The sequence below is a fragment of the Bombina bombina genome, chromosome 3 (genome assembly GCF_027579735.1).
Source record: "Bombina bombina isolate aBomBom1 chromosome 3, aBomBom1.pri, whole genome shotgun sequence".
NCBI classification, from domain to species: Eukaryota; Metazoa; Chordata; class Amphibia; order Anura; family Bombinatoridae; genus Bombina; species Bombina bombina.
In genome coordinates, this window is record NC_069501.1 from 684,718,735 (window position 1) to 684,732,105 (window position 13,371).

The window sequence follows — 13,371 nt, forward strand, 5'->3', positions numbered from 1 at the left end:
TGTCTGAAATAATCTCCTTCAATTCCGGCCCGAAGAGGGTCTTACCCTTGAAAGAAATATTAAGAAATTTTGTTTTGGACGACACATCCGCCGACCAAGATTTTAGCCAAATCGCTCTGCGCTCCACTATTGCAAAACCTGAATTTTTCACCGCTAATTTAGCCAATTGAAAAGCGGCATCCAAAATAAAGGAATTAGCAAACTTTAGAGCGTGAATTCTGTCCATGACTTCATCATATGGAGTCTCCTTTTGTAGCGAATTTTCTAGTTCCTCAAACCAAAAAGACGCTGCCGTGGTGACAGGAATAATGCACGAAATTGGTTGAAGAAGGAAACCTTGCAGAACAAATATCTTTTTAAGCAATCCTGCCAATTTTTTATCCATAGGATCTTTGAAAGCGCAACTGTCCTCAACGTTGAAACTGCCCCGTCAACCTTAGGGACCGTATGCCATGCGTCCCTTCTGGGGTCGACAATGGGGAACATTTTCTTAAAAATAGGAGGTGGAACAAAAAGGTATACCTGGCTTCTCCCACTCCTTAGTCACTATGTCCGCCACCCTCTTGGGTATCGGAAAGGCATCAGCGTGCACAGGGATCTCTAAGAATTTGTCCATTTTGCACAACTTCTCTGGAATCAAAGAATCACAATCAAGAGTAGTTAGCACCTCCTTAAGCAGGGCGCGGAGATGTTCTAACTTAAATGCCACGATATCAGGTTCTGCCTGCTGAGAAATTTTTCCTGAATCAACTTGCTCGTCCTCTGTATTTAAAACTGAGCAATCAAGCTTTCTGGGAAATGCTGGCTGTTTGGATAAAAGATTTGCTATAGAATTATCCATTACTGCAGTTAATTTCTGCATAGTAACAAGCATTGGCGCGCTAGATGAACTAGGTATGTTGACACAGGAGAGGATGATGAGCTATCCCCACTACCTTCATTTGAAGAATCATCTTGGGCAACCTTATTAAATGTGACAGTACTGTCCTTACTTTGTTTGGACGCCATGGCACAATTTGCACATACATTTAAAGGGGGAACCACCTTGGCCTCCATACACACAGAACATATGCTATCTGAAGGTACAGACATGTTAGACAGATTTTGGCAGGCTATTAATGCAATAAAAACGTTTTTAAACAAAACCGTTACTGTCTCTTTAAATAATAAAGAGCACACTTTATTTCTGAATGTTTGAAAAACTATGAAGGAAATATCCGATCTTTATAAAATTTACACCCCAGTGTCTTAATTCTTTGAAAGTATTGCACACCAAATATGAAGTTTCTAGACCCTTAAATAAGCAAACCGGAGCTAATTGTTCAATTAACCGGTTTAAACACAGACATTGCTGCGGCTTTTACCTTCCTTAGGGGTTATTCACCACAGAAATAAGCCTTCCGGAGTCTGTTTCTCAGCCACAGGACCCTCTCACATGAAGCTGCATGCACTGCCTTTGGAAGTAACTGCGCAACTGAGGCGCGAAAACAGAATTTATGTTTACCTGATAAATTGCTTTCTCCAACGGTGTGTCCGGTCCACGGCGTCATCCTTACTTGTGGGATATTCTCTTCCCCAACAGGAAATGGCAAAGAGCCCAGCAAAGCTGGTCACATGATCCCTCCTAGGCTCCGCCTACCCCAGTCATTCGACCGACGTTAAGGAGGAATATTAGCATAGGAGAAACCATATGGTACCGTGGTGACTGTAGTTAAAGAAAATAAATTATCAGACCTGATTAAAAAAACCAGGGCGGGCCGTGGACCGGACACACCGTTGGAGAAAACAATTTATCAGGTAAACATAAATTCTGTTTTCTCCAACATAGGTGTGTCCGGTCCACGGCGTCATCCTTACTTGTGGGAACCAATACCAAAGCTTTAGGACACGGATGAAGGGAGGGAGCAAATCAGGTCACCTAAATGGAAGGCACCACGGCTTGCAAAACCTTTCTCCCAAAAATAGCCTCAGAAGAAGCAAAAGTATCAAACTTGTAAAATTTGGTAAAAGTGTGCAGTGAAGACCAAGTCGCTGCCCTACATATCTGATCAACAGAAGCCTCGTTCTTGAAGGCCCATGTGGAAGCCACAGCCCTAGTGGAATGAGCCGTGATTCTTTCGGGAGGCTGCCGTCCGGCAGTCTCGTAAGCCAATCTGATGATGCTTTTAATCCAAAAAGAGAGAGAGGTAGAAGTTGCTTTTTGACCTCTCCTTTTACCGGAATAAACAACAAACAAGGAAGATGTTTGTCTAAAATCCTTTGTAGCATCTAAATAGAATTTTAGAGCGCGAACAACATCCAAATTGTGCAACAAACGTTCCTTCTTTGAAACTGGTTTCGGACACAGAGAAGGTACGATAATCTCCTGGTTAATGTTTTTGTTAGAAACAACTTTTGGAAGAAAACCAGGTTTAGTACGTAAAACCACCTTATCTGCATGGAACACCAGATAAGGAGGAGAACACTGCAGAGCAGACAATTCTGAAACTCTTCTAGCAGAAGAAATTGCAACTAAAAACAAAACTTTCCAAGATAATAACTTAATATCAACGGAATGTAAGGGTTCAAACGGAACCCCCTGAAGAACTGAAAGAACTAAGTTGAGACTCCAAGGAGGAGTCAAAGGTTTGTAAACAGGCTTAATTCTAACCAGAGCCTGAACAAAGGCTTGAACATCTGGCACAGCTGCCAGCTTTTTGTGAAGTAACACAGACAAGGCAGAAATCTGTCCCTTCAGGGAACTAGCAGATAATCCTTTTTCCAATCCTTCTTGAAGGAAGGATAGAATCTTAGGAATCTTAACCTTGTCCCAAGGGAATCCTTTAGATTCACACCAACAGATATATTTTTTCCAAATTTTATGGTAAATCTTTCTAGTTACAGGCTTTCTGGCCTGAACAAGAGTATCGATAACAGAATCTGAGAACCCTCGCTTCGATAAGATCAAGCGTTCAATCTCCAAGCAGTCAGCTGGAGTGAAACCAGATTCGGATGTTCGAACGGACCCTGAACAAGAAGGTCTCGTCTCAAAGGTAGCTTCCAAGGTGGAGCCGATGACATATTCACCAGATCTGCATACCAAGTCCTGCGTGGCCACGCAGGAGCTATCAAGATCACCGACGCCCTCTCCTGATTGATCCTGGCTACCAGCCTGGGGATGAGAGGAAACGGCGGGAACACATAAGCTAGTTTGAAGGTCCAAGGTGCTACTAGTGCATCCACTAGAGCCGCCTTGGGATCCCTGGATCTGGACCCGTAGCAAGGAACTTTGAAGTTCTGACGAGAGGCCATCAGATCCATGTCTGGAATGCCCCACAGCTGAGTGACCTGGGCAAAGATTTCCGGATGGAGTTCCCACTCCCCCGGATGCAATGTCTGACGACTCAGAAAATCCGCTTCCCAATTTTCCACTCCTGGGATGTGGATAGCAGACAGGTGGCAGGAGTGAGACTCCGCCCATAGAATGATTTTGGTCACTTCTTCCATCGCTAGGGAACTCCTTGTTCCCCCCTGATGGTTGATGTACGCAACAGTTGTCATGTTGTCTGATTGAAACCGTATGAACTTGGCCCTCGCTAGCTGAGGCCAAGCCTTGAGAGCATTGAATATCGCTCTCAGTTCCAGAATATTTATCGGTAGAAGAGATTCTTCCCGAGACCAAAGACCCTGAGCTTTCAGGGATCCCCAGACCGCGCCCCAGCCCATCAGACTGGCGTCGGTCGTGACGATGACCCACTCCGGTCTGCGGAATGTCATCCCTTGTGACAGGTTGTCCAGGGACAGCCACCAACGGAGTGAGTCTCTGGTCCTCTGATTTACTTGTATCTTCGGAGACAAGTCTGTATAGTCCCCATTCCACTGACTGAGCATGCACAGTTGTAATGGTCTTAGATGAATGCGCGCAAAAGGAACTATGTCCATTGCCGCTACCATCAAACCGATCACTTCCATGCACTGCGCTATGGAAGGAAGAGGAACGGAATGAAGTATCCGACAAGAGTCTAGAAGTTTTGTTTTTCTGGCCTCTGTCAGAAAAATCCTCATTTCTAAGGAGTCTATTATTGTTCCCAAGAAGGGAACCCTTGTTGACGGAGATAGAGAACTCTTTTCCACGTTCACTTTCCAACCGTGAGATCTGAGAAAGGCCAGGACAATGTCCGTGTGAGCCTTTGCTTGAGGAAGGGACGACGCTTGAATCAGAATGTCGTCCAAGTAAGGTACTACAGCAATGCCCCTTGGTCTTAGCACAGCTAGAAGGGACCCTAGTACCTTTGTGAAAATCCTTGGAGCAGTGGCTAATCCGAAAGGAAGCGCCACGAACTGGTAATGCTTGTCCAGGAATGCGAACCTTAGGAACCGATGATGTTCCTTGTGGATAGGAATATGTAGATACGCATCCTTTAAATCCACTGTGGTCATGAATTGACCTTCCTGGATGGAAGGAAGAATAGTTCGAATGGTTTCCATCTTGAACGATGGAACCTTGAGAAACTTGTTTAAGATCTTGAGATCTAAGATTGGTCTGAACGTTCCCTCTTTTTTGGGAACTATGAACAGATTGGAGTAGAACCCCATCCCTTGTTCTCTTAATGGAACAGGATGAATCACTCCCATTTTTAACAGGTCTTCTACACAATGTAAGAATGCCTGTCTTTTTATGTGGTCTGAAGACAACTGAGACCTGTGGAACCTCCCCCTTGGGGGAAGCCCCTTGAATTCCAGAAGATAACCTTGGGAGACTATTTCTAGCGCCCAAGGATCCAGAACATCTCTTGCCCAACCAAGCCTGAGCGAAGAGAGAGAGTCTGCCCCCCACCAGATCCGGTCCCGGATCGGGGGCCAACATTTCATGCTGTCTTGGTAGCAGTGGCAGGTTTCTTGGCCTGCTTTCCCTTGTTCCAGCCTTGCATTGGTCTCCAAGCTGGCTTGGCTTGAGAAGTATTACCCTCTTGCTTAGAGGACGTAGCACTTTGGGCTGGTCCATTTCTACGAAAGGGACGAAAATTAGGTTTATTTTTTGCTTTGAAAGGCCGATCCTGAGGAAGGGCGTGGCCCTTACCCCCAGTGATATCAGAGATAATCTCTTTCAAGTCAGGGCCAAACAGCGTTTTCCCCTTGAAAGGAATGTTAAGTAGCTTGTTCTTGGAAGACGCATCAGCTGACCAAGATTTCAACCAAAGCGCTCTGCGCGCCACAATAGCAAACCCAGAGTTCTTAGCCGCTAACCTAGCCAATTGCAAAGTGGCGTCTAGGGTGAAAGAATTAGCCAATTTGAGAGCATTGATTCTGTCCATAATCTCCTCATAAGGAGGAGAATCACTATCGACCGCCTTTATCAGCTCATCGAACCAGAAACATGCGGCTGTAGCTACAGGGACAATGCATGAAATTGGTTGTAGAAGGTAACCCTGCTGAACAAACATCTTTTTAAGTAAACCTAATTTTTTATCCATAGGATCTTTGAAAGCACAACTATCCTCTATGGGTATAGTGGTGCGTTTGTTTAAAGTGGAAACCGCTCCCTCGACCTTGGGGACTGTCTGCCATAAGTCCTTTCTGGGGTCGACCATAGGAAACAATTTTTTAAATATGGGGGGAGGGACGAAAGGAATACCGGGCCTTTCCCATTCTTTATTAACAATGTCCGCCACCCGCTTGGGTATAGGAAAAGCTTCTGGGAGCCCCGGGACCTCTAGGAACTTGTCCATTTTACATAGTTTCTCTGGGATGACCAACTTGTCACAATCATCCAGAGTGGATAATACCTCCTTAAGCAGAATGCGGAGATGTTCCAACTTAAATTTAAACGTAATCACATCAGGTTCAGCTTGTTGAGAAATGTTCCCAGAATCAGTAATTTCTCCCTCAGACAAAACCTCCCTGGCCCCATCAGACTGGGTTAGGGGCCCTTCAGAACCATTATTATCAGCGTCGTCATGCTCTTCAGTATCTAAAACAGAGCAGTCGCGCTTACGCTGATAAGTGTTCATTTTGGCTAAAATGTTTTTGACAGAATTATCCATTACAGCCGTTAATTGTTGCATAGTAAGGAGTATTGGCGCGCTAGATGTACTAGGGGCCTCCTGAGTGGGCAAGACTCGTGTAGACGAAGGAGGGAATGATGCAGTACCATGCTTACTCCCCTCACTTGAGGAATCATCTTGGGCATCATTGTCATTGTCACATAAATCACATTTATTTAAATGAATGGGAATTCTGGCTTCCCCACATTCAGAACACAGTCTATCTGGTAGTTCAGACATGTTAAACAGGCATAAACTTGATAACAAAGTACAAAAAACGTTTTAAAATAAAACCGTTACTGTCACTTTAAATTTTAAACTGAACACACTTTATTACTGCAATTGCGAAAAAACATGAAGGAATTGTTCAAAATTCACCAAATTTTCACCACAGTGTCTTAAAGCCTTCAAAGTATTGCACACCAAATTTGGAAGCTTTAACCCTTAAAATAACGGAACCGGAGCCGTTTTTAACTTTAACCCCTTTACAGTCCCTGGTATCTGCTTTGCTGAGACCCAACCAAGCCCAAAGGGGAATACGATACCAAATGACGCCTTCAGAAAGTCTTTTCTAAGTATCAGAGCTCCTCTCACATGCGACTGCATGTCATGCCTCTCAAAAACAAGTGCGCAACACCGGCGCGAAAATGAGGCTCTGCCTATGATTTGGGAAAGCCCCTAAAGAATAAGGTGTCTAAAACAGTGCCTGCCGATATTATTATATCAAAATACCCAGAATAAATGATTCCTCAAGGCTAAATATGTGTTAATAATGAATCGATTTAGCCCAGAAAAAGTCTACAGTCTTAATAAGCCCTTGTGAAGCCCTTATTTACGATCGTAATAAACATGGCTTACCGGATCCCATAGGGAAAATGACAGCTTCCAGCATTACATCGTCTTGTTAGAATGTGTCATACCTCAAGCAGCAAGAGACTGCTCACTGTTCCCCCAACTGAAGTTAATTGCTCTCAACAGTCCTGTGTGGAACAGCCATGGATTTTAGTGACGGTTGCTAAAATCATTTTCCTCATACAAACAGAAATCTTCATCTCTTTTCTGTTTCTGAGTAAATAGTACATACCAGCACTATTTCAAAATAAACTCTTGATTGAATAATAAAAACTACAGTTAAACACTAAAAAACTCTAAGCCATCTCCGTGGAGATGTTGCCTGTACAACGGCAAAGAGAATGACTGGGGTAGGCGGAGCCTAGGAGGGATCATGTGACCAGCTTTGCTGGGCTCTTTGCCATTTCCTGTTGGGGAAGAGAATATCCCACAAGTAAGGATGACGCCTGCATACCAGAGTGAAGGGGCCTTTCTGACTAGATTAGGCGTCTAAACCAATGCCAGGCATAATTAAAACGTTCCCAAAAGTGTTTCTAAGCTCATAAAAAACTCCAAATGTCATAAGAATATGATATAAGCAAATCGATTTAGCCCACAATAGTGTCAACCAGCATAGAGCCCAATTTATAAGCCTTTAATCTGTTACTGAGTCTAAGAAAATGGTTTACCGGTCCCATAAGGGAAAACTGACAGTCTTCTAGCATTACTATGTGTTAGAAAAGAGACTTGTCATACCTGAAGCAGATAAGTCTGCAAACTGTTACCCCCAACTGAAGTTCTCTGGTTTCAACATTCCTGCGTGGTAACAGCAATGGATTTTAGTTACTGGTGCTAAAATCATACTCCTCTTTTAACAGAACTCTTCATCACTTTCTGTTGTAGAGTAAATAGTACAAACCGGCACTATTTTAAAATAACAAACTCTTGATAGAAGAAATAAAACTACAACTAACACCACATACTCTTTACCATCCCCGTGGAGATGCTACTTGTTCAGAGCAGGCAAAGAGAATGACTGGGGGGCGGAGCCAGAGGGGGGCTATATGGACAGCTCTTGCTGTGTGCTCTCTTTGCCATTTCCTGTTGGGGAAGAGAATATCCCACAAGGATGAAGCTGTGGAACGGACACACCAATGTAGGAGAAACATGTATTGTAGTACAATGGGTTACATACCAAAGTGTATTCATAGACAAGACCAGCATGTCCCAAACAATCTGGAGTGAGATCATCTACTGAATTCATAGCAATGCCGCCACAAGCCAGAGTCAATCTACAAAGAAATTTAAAAACATTCAATTTGCAAGGTTTATCAGCATATTAAAGGGACATTATACACATTTTTTCTTTGCATAAATGTTTTGTAGATGATCTATTTATATAGCCCATAAAGTAGTTTTTTATTTTTTTAAATGTATAGTTTGGCTTATTTTTAAATAACATTGCTCTGATTTTCAGACTACTAACCAAGCCCCAAAGTTTTATGTGAATACCGTCAGCTACCTTCTCCAGCTTGCTCCTGTTTGTGTAAAGGGTCTTTTCATATGCAAAAGGGGGGAGTGTCTTATTTCCCACTTGCTAAACTTAGAGTCTAAGTGTTTAAACAGTTTTATACCAGTATCTGTGCATCTTATTCTTTGTAGTAGTGTCTATTACATGAAGTTATATGAAAATGAGTATACTGTCCCATTAACAAAATTACAAGTCAAGCTAAATAGGGACACAAATGCTTCTAAAAAAGCAAAATCCTGTATAATTGCAGATGAAATAGCAGTGGTGTATATTAAAATCCTCTCAAAAGAAGCAGGCATTCACTGGATTTTAAAAGTTGTTCGCATTTTATTCATTTAGCTGTGACATTTTGAGGACGTGGAGACATCCCAAAAACTTTACAACCACAAAGTACAAACTTAAAATTCAGTGACTGCCTGTTTTGCTTTATGCACAACTGCCAGCACTCCTGGTTGATGACATTGAAAGGGAGAGATTGCATCATTACTGGAGTATTTATGTAGCTTTATACACACTTTGAATGTAATAAATTGTGTTCTTACTTAAAATATAATGTACAAACCTTTCCATATTCCTCCTCTTTGCTCTCCGAAGTGCTACAATTCCTTCTTTAGCAAGTGCATCCAAAGAAAATGGATCAGTTCCCTAAAATATAATTTTTAAATATTAACGTGAAGAAACAATAATTGCATAATAGAAGAAAGTGACTAGAGAGATGGTATATAATATGACAAGCAGAGATCTTTGTATGCTACAGTGCAAAGTTCTTGTCTCAAGAAAGCTAATATTTTAAATTTTTCTCACCAAATTGAAAAAAGTAAAGCTAGAACATGGCACTGTCACTCACTGTATTAATCAGACAGCAAACTTAAAGCAGTAAGGCAGCCCCAAATCAAAGCTTGAACTCCTTCCACATGTATTGTGGGGGTGGGGTAAGTGTTCCATTTTTAGTAAACGTGTACAAGTGAGAGTCATAAACATATAGTAGATAAAATACAGGTCATAGTTCTAATCCATTTAACATTTAGGTATAGCTTCCACTGCTGTTGTAAAACTGTATGAAAGCAAGGTCTTAAAGTGAATGTAAATTTGAATTAATAAGTGCCCGGTAAAACAGGGGGACTTTCATGCATTAAAAAAATTATATTGAGGCATAAAAAAACCAAAAAAAAAAAACAACAACTTTTTTTAGGAAAACCAGACTGACAATCCCCTGCCCGCTCCTACTGTACTTTATATACCTATGACGAAGCCGGCTTCCTCTATTCAATGCGTGGCCTCACAAGTGGGGGGGTTTCTCAATGAATGGAGGCAGCCAGTTATGTTATTGCGGTACAGAGGAGCTGACAGCGGAGATTTGCAGGCCTGGTTTAACTAAAGAAATAAAGTATTTAAAATAAAACGCTTCAAAGTAAGTTTTTATCAATGAAATTGCCCCAGTTTAATATTTTTTTTAAAAACTGGGCACTTATTCAAATTTACATTCACTTTAAAGTTTGGACAGGGGAATGAGCGCACACACACACTGTAAATATAAGCAAAGTTATCCATCTGGAGTTTCCTTAAGAGACAGTCTAGTCAAAATTAAACTTAATTGCAATTGTAAAACAACTTTCCAAATTACTTTTATCACCATTCTTGCTTTGTTCTTTTGGTATTCTTTGTTTAAAGCTAAACCTCATGCTAAATTTCTAAGCCAATGAAGGCTGCCTCGTAACTCAGAGTATTTTGTTAGTAGTTAACAGCTAGACTTGTTAATGGGAGTGAGCATAATGTTATCTATGGCACACATGAGCAAGCACTGAGTTACCCAGGAGTCAGCACTGATTGGCTAAAAAAAACCATGCCTGTTAAAGTGAAAGTAAAGATATCAGTTAAGATTTGAAATATTAAAAATAAGCTACTTTCATTCATGATTTTCTTCAGTTTTCAAAAACCCTTTTTTTCTTTACTATTCCATTTGCCCAAGTCACTCACCGATCATCCACCGGCACGAAAAAAAAGCCCTTAGAGGTGACGATTCCAGCATTATCTAACCAATTGGTTAATATACGACCATGGATTTAAATGCACATGGGGCTAACTCTGAAATTTGTCAGTCTAAGCGCGTTTATGCAAGCCGCATGTGCACTACCAAAGGGAATCCCGTAATATCGTCACTGCACTTAAGAGTGAACGAGCAATTTTTTTTGCATGCGCATAAATGAATTCCTCGATCACGAGCACGCTTCATTACGTATACAGCGGGTGGGACCGCTAATCAGAGTGAGAACAATGTATCCAGAAGAAAGCCAGGGGGCGAAGGAAGTTACCGAACAGTAAGATCTCATTTATACAAATATTTCGGAAACCGTAAAAAAAAAAAAAAAAAAGGAAATTTATGCTTACCTGATACATTTATTTTACAATATGACGAATCCACGGATTTCATCTTTACTTATGGGATATCGCCTCCTGGTCAGCAGGAAGTGGCAAAGAGCACCACAGAGCTGTATATATAGCTCCTCCCTTCCCTCCCACTCCAGTCATTCAACCGAAGTTAGGAAGAGAAAGGAAAATCCAAAAGGTGCAGAGGTGACTGAAGTTTAACAAAAATAAAATACCTGTCTTAGAAATGACAGGGTGGGCCGTGGACTCGTCATATCAAAAGAAATAAATCAGGTAACCATAAATTTCCTATTTTTAACAAGATATGACGAGTCCACGGATTTTATCCTTACTTATGGGATACAATACCAAAGCTATAGGACACGGATGAAAGGGAGGGACAAGACAGGAACCTAAAACGGAAGGCACCACAGCTTGAAGAACCTCTCTCCCAAAACCAGCCTCAGATGAAGTGTCAAATTTGTAAAGTTTGAAAAAAGTGTGAAGAGACAACCAAGTTGCAGCCTTTCAAATCTGTTCAACAGAAGCATTGTTTTTAAATGCCCATGAGGAAGCCACATCCCTAGTGGAATGAGCCGTAATTCTTTCAGGAGGCTGCTGTCCAGCAGTCTCATATGTCAGACGGATAACTCTGCAGCCAAAAAGGAAGAGCTAGCCGTAGCTTTCTGACCCCTACGCTATCCAGAAAAACCAATAAATAAAGAAGATGATTGACGAAATTCTTTAGTCGCCTGCAAGTAAAACTTCAGGGCACGGACCACGTCCAAGTTATGCAGACGCTCCTTCTTAAAAAGAATTAGGACACAATGAAGGAACAATTTCCTGATTAATATTCTTATTAGAAACAACCTTGGGAAGAAAACCAGGTTTGGTACATAAAACCACCTTATCAGAATGAAAAATAAGATAAGGAGAGTCACAATGCAACGCTAAAAGCTTGGAAACTCTACGAGCAGACGAAACGGCAACCAAAAATAAAACCTTCCAAGATAACTTAAAGGGACACTCAAGTCAAAATTAAACTTTCATTATTCAGATAAAGCATGCAATTTTAAACAACTTTCCAATTTACTTCCATTAACAAAATGTGCAGTGTCTTTATATTTAAACTTTTTGAGTCACCAGCTCCTACTGAGCATGTGCAAGAATTCACAGAACAAACGTGTATGCATTTGTGATTGGCTGATGGCTGTCACATGGTACGTGTATGCAATTGTGATTGGCTGATGGCGGTCACATGGTACGTGTATGCAATTGTGATTGGCTGATGGCGGTCACATGGTACGTGTATGCAATTGTGATTGGCTGATGGCGGTCACATGGTACGTGTATGCAATTGTGATTGGCTGATGGCGGTCACATGGTACATGGGGAGTGGAAATAGATATAACTTTTAAAATTGTCAGAAAAAAAAATACACTACTCATTTGAAGTTCAGACTAAGTGCTATTGCATTGTCTTGTTATCTTGCATTTGTTGATTATGTAAATCTACTGTGTTGACTGGTCCTTTAATATCTATGGAATGCATGGGTTCAAACGGAACCCCTTGAAGAACATTAACTAAATTCAAACTCCAGGGTGGAGCATTTGGTCTAAACACAGGCTTGATTCTAGTCAGAGCCTGACAAAAAGACTGAACGTCTGAAACATCTGCCAAACGCTTGTGTAGTAAAATAGACAAAGCAGAAATTTGTCCCTTTAAGGAACTTGCTGATAACCCCTTCTAAAATCCTTCTTGGAGAAAAGATAAAATCCTGGGAATCCATGAGTAGCCCTTTGATTCGCACCAATAAAGATATTTATGCCATATCTTAGATCTTTCTAGTGACAGGCTTACGTGCCTGAATCAAAGTATCAATGACCGAATCAGAGAACCCCCGCTTAGATAAAATCAAGCGTTCAATCTCCAAGCAGTTAGCTGCAGAGAAACTAGATTTCGGATGTTGGAAGGGTCCCTGAATGAAGGTCCTGCCTCAATGGAAGCTTCCACGGCGGCAGAGAGGACATGTCCACTAGATCGGCATACCAAGTTCTGCGAGGCCACGCAGGCACGATTAGAATTACCGAAGCCCTCTCCTGTTTGACCCTTGCAATCACCCGGGGAAGGAGAGCAAACAATGGAAACACATAAGCTAGGCTGAACGACCAAGGCACTGCCAAGGCATCTATCAGTTCGGCCTGAGGATCCCTCGGCCTGGATCCGTATCTTGGGAGCTTGGCATTCTGACTTGACGCCATCAGATCCAATTCCGGTCTGCCCCATCTAAGAATCAGAGTGGCAAAGACCTCCGGATGGAGTTCCCACTCCCCCGGATGAAACGTCTGCTTAAAAAGTCAGCTTCCCAGTTGTCCACCCCTGGGATGTTGATTGCTGACAGATAAGAGTGAGCCTCCGCCCATCAAATTATCTTGGATACTTCTGTCATCGCTAAGGAACTTCTTGTTCCTCCCTGATGATTGATGTAAGCCACAGTTGTGATGTTGTCCGACTGAAAACAGATGAATTTGGCCGAAGTCAACTGAGGCCAAGCCTGAAGCGCATTGAATATTGCTCTCAATTCCAGAATATTGATTGGAAGTAGAGACTCCAACTGAG

At 41.9% G+C, this 13,371-nt stretch overlaps 1 protein-coding gene across 1 annotated transcript in view; it reads right to left on the reverse strand.

Moving 5' to 3' along the window:
* CCT6A (chaperonin containing TCP1 subunit 6A) overlaps window positions 1–13,371 on the reverse strand; it is a 73,881-nt gene that overhangs the window by 29,128 nt on the left and 31,382 nt on the right. Inside the window, exons 8-9 of the mRNA XM_053707458.1 lie at window positions 8,948–9,030; window positions 8,050–8,146 (exon numbers count right to left, since the gene is read on the reverse strand). Coding sequence (XP_053563433.1) covers window positions 8,050–8,146; window positions 8,948–9,030 — 180 coding nt within the window. The remainder of the gene's footprint in view (window positions 1–8,049; window positions 8,147–8,947; window positions 9,031–13,371) is intronic.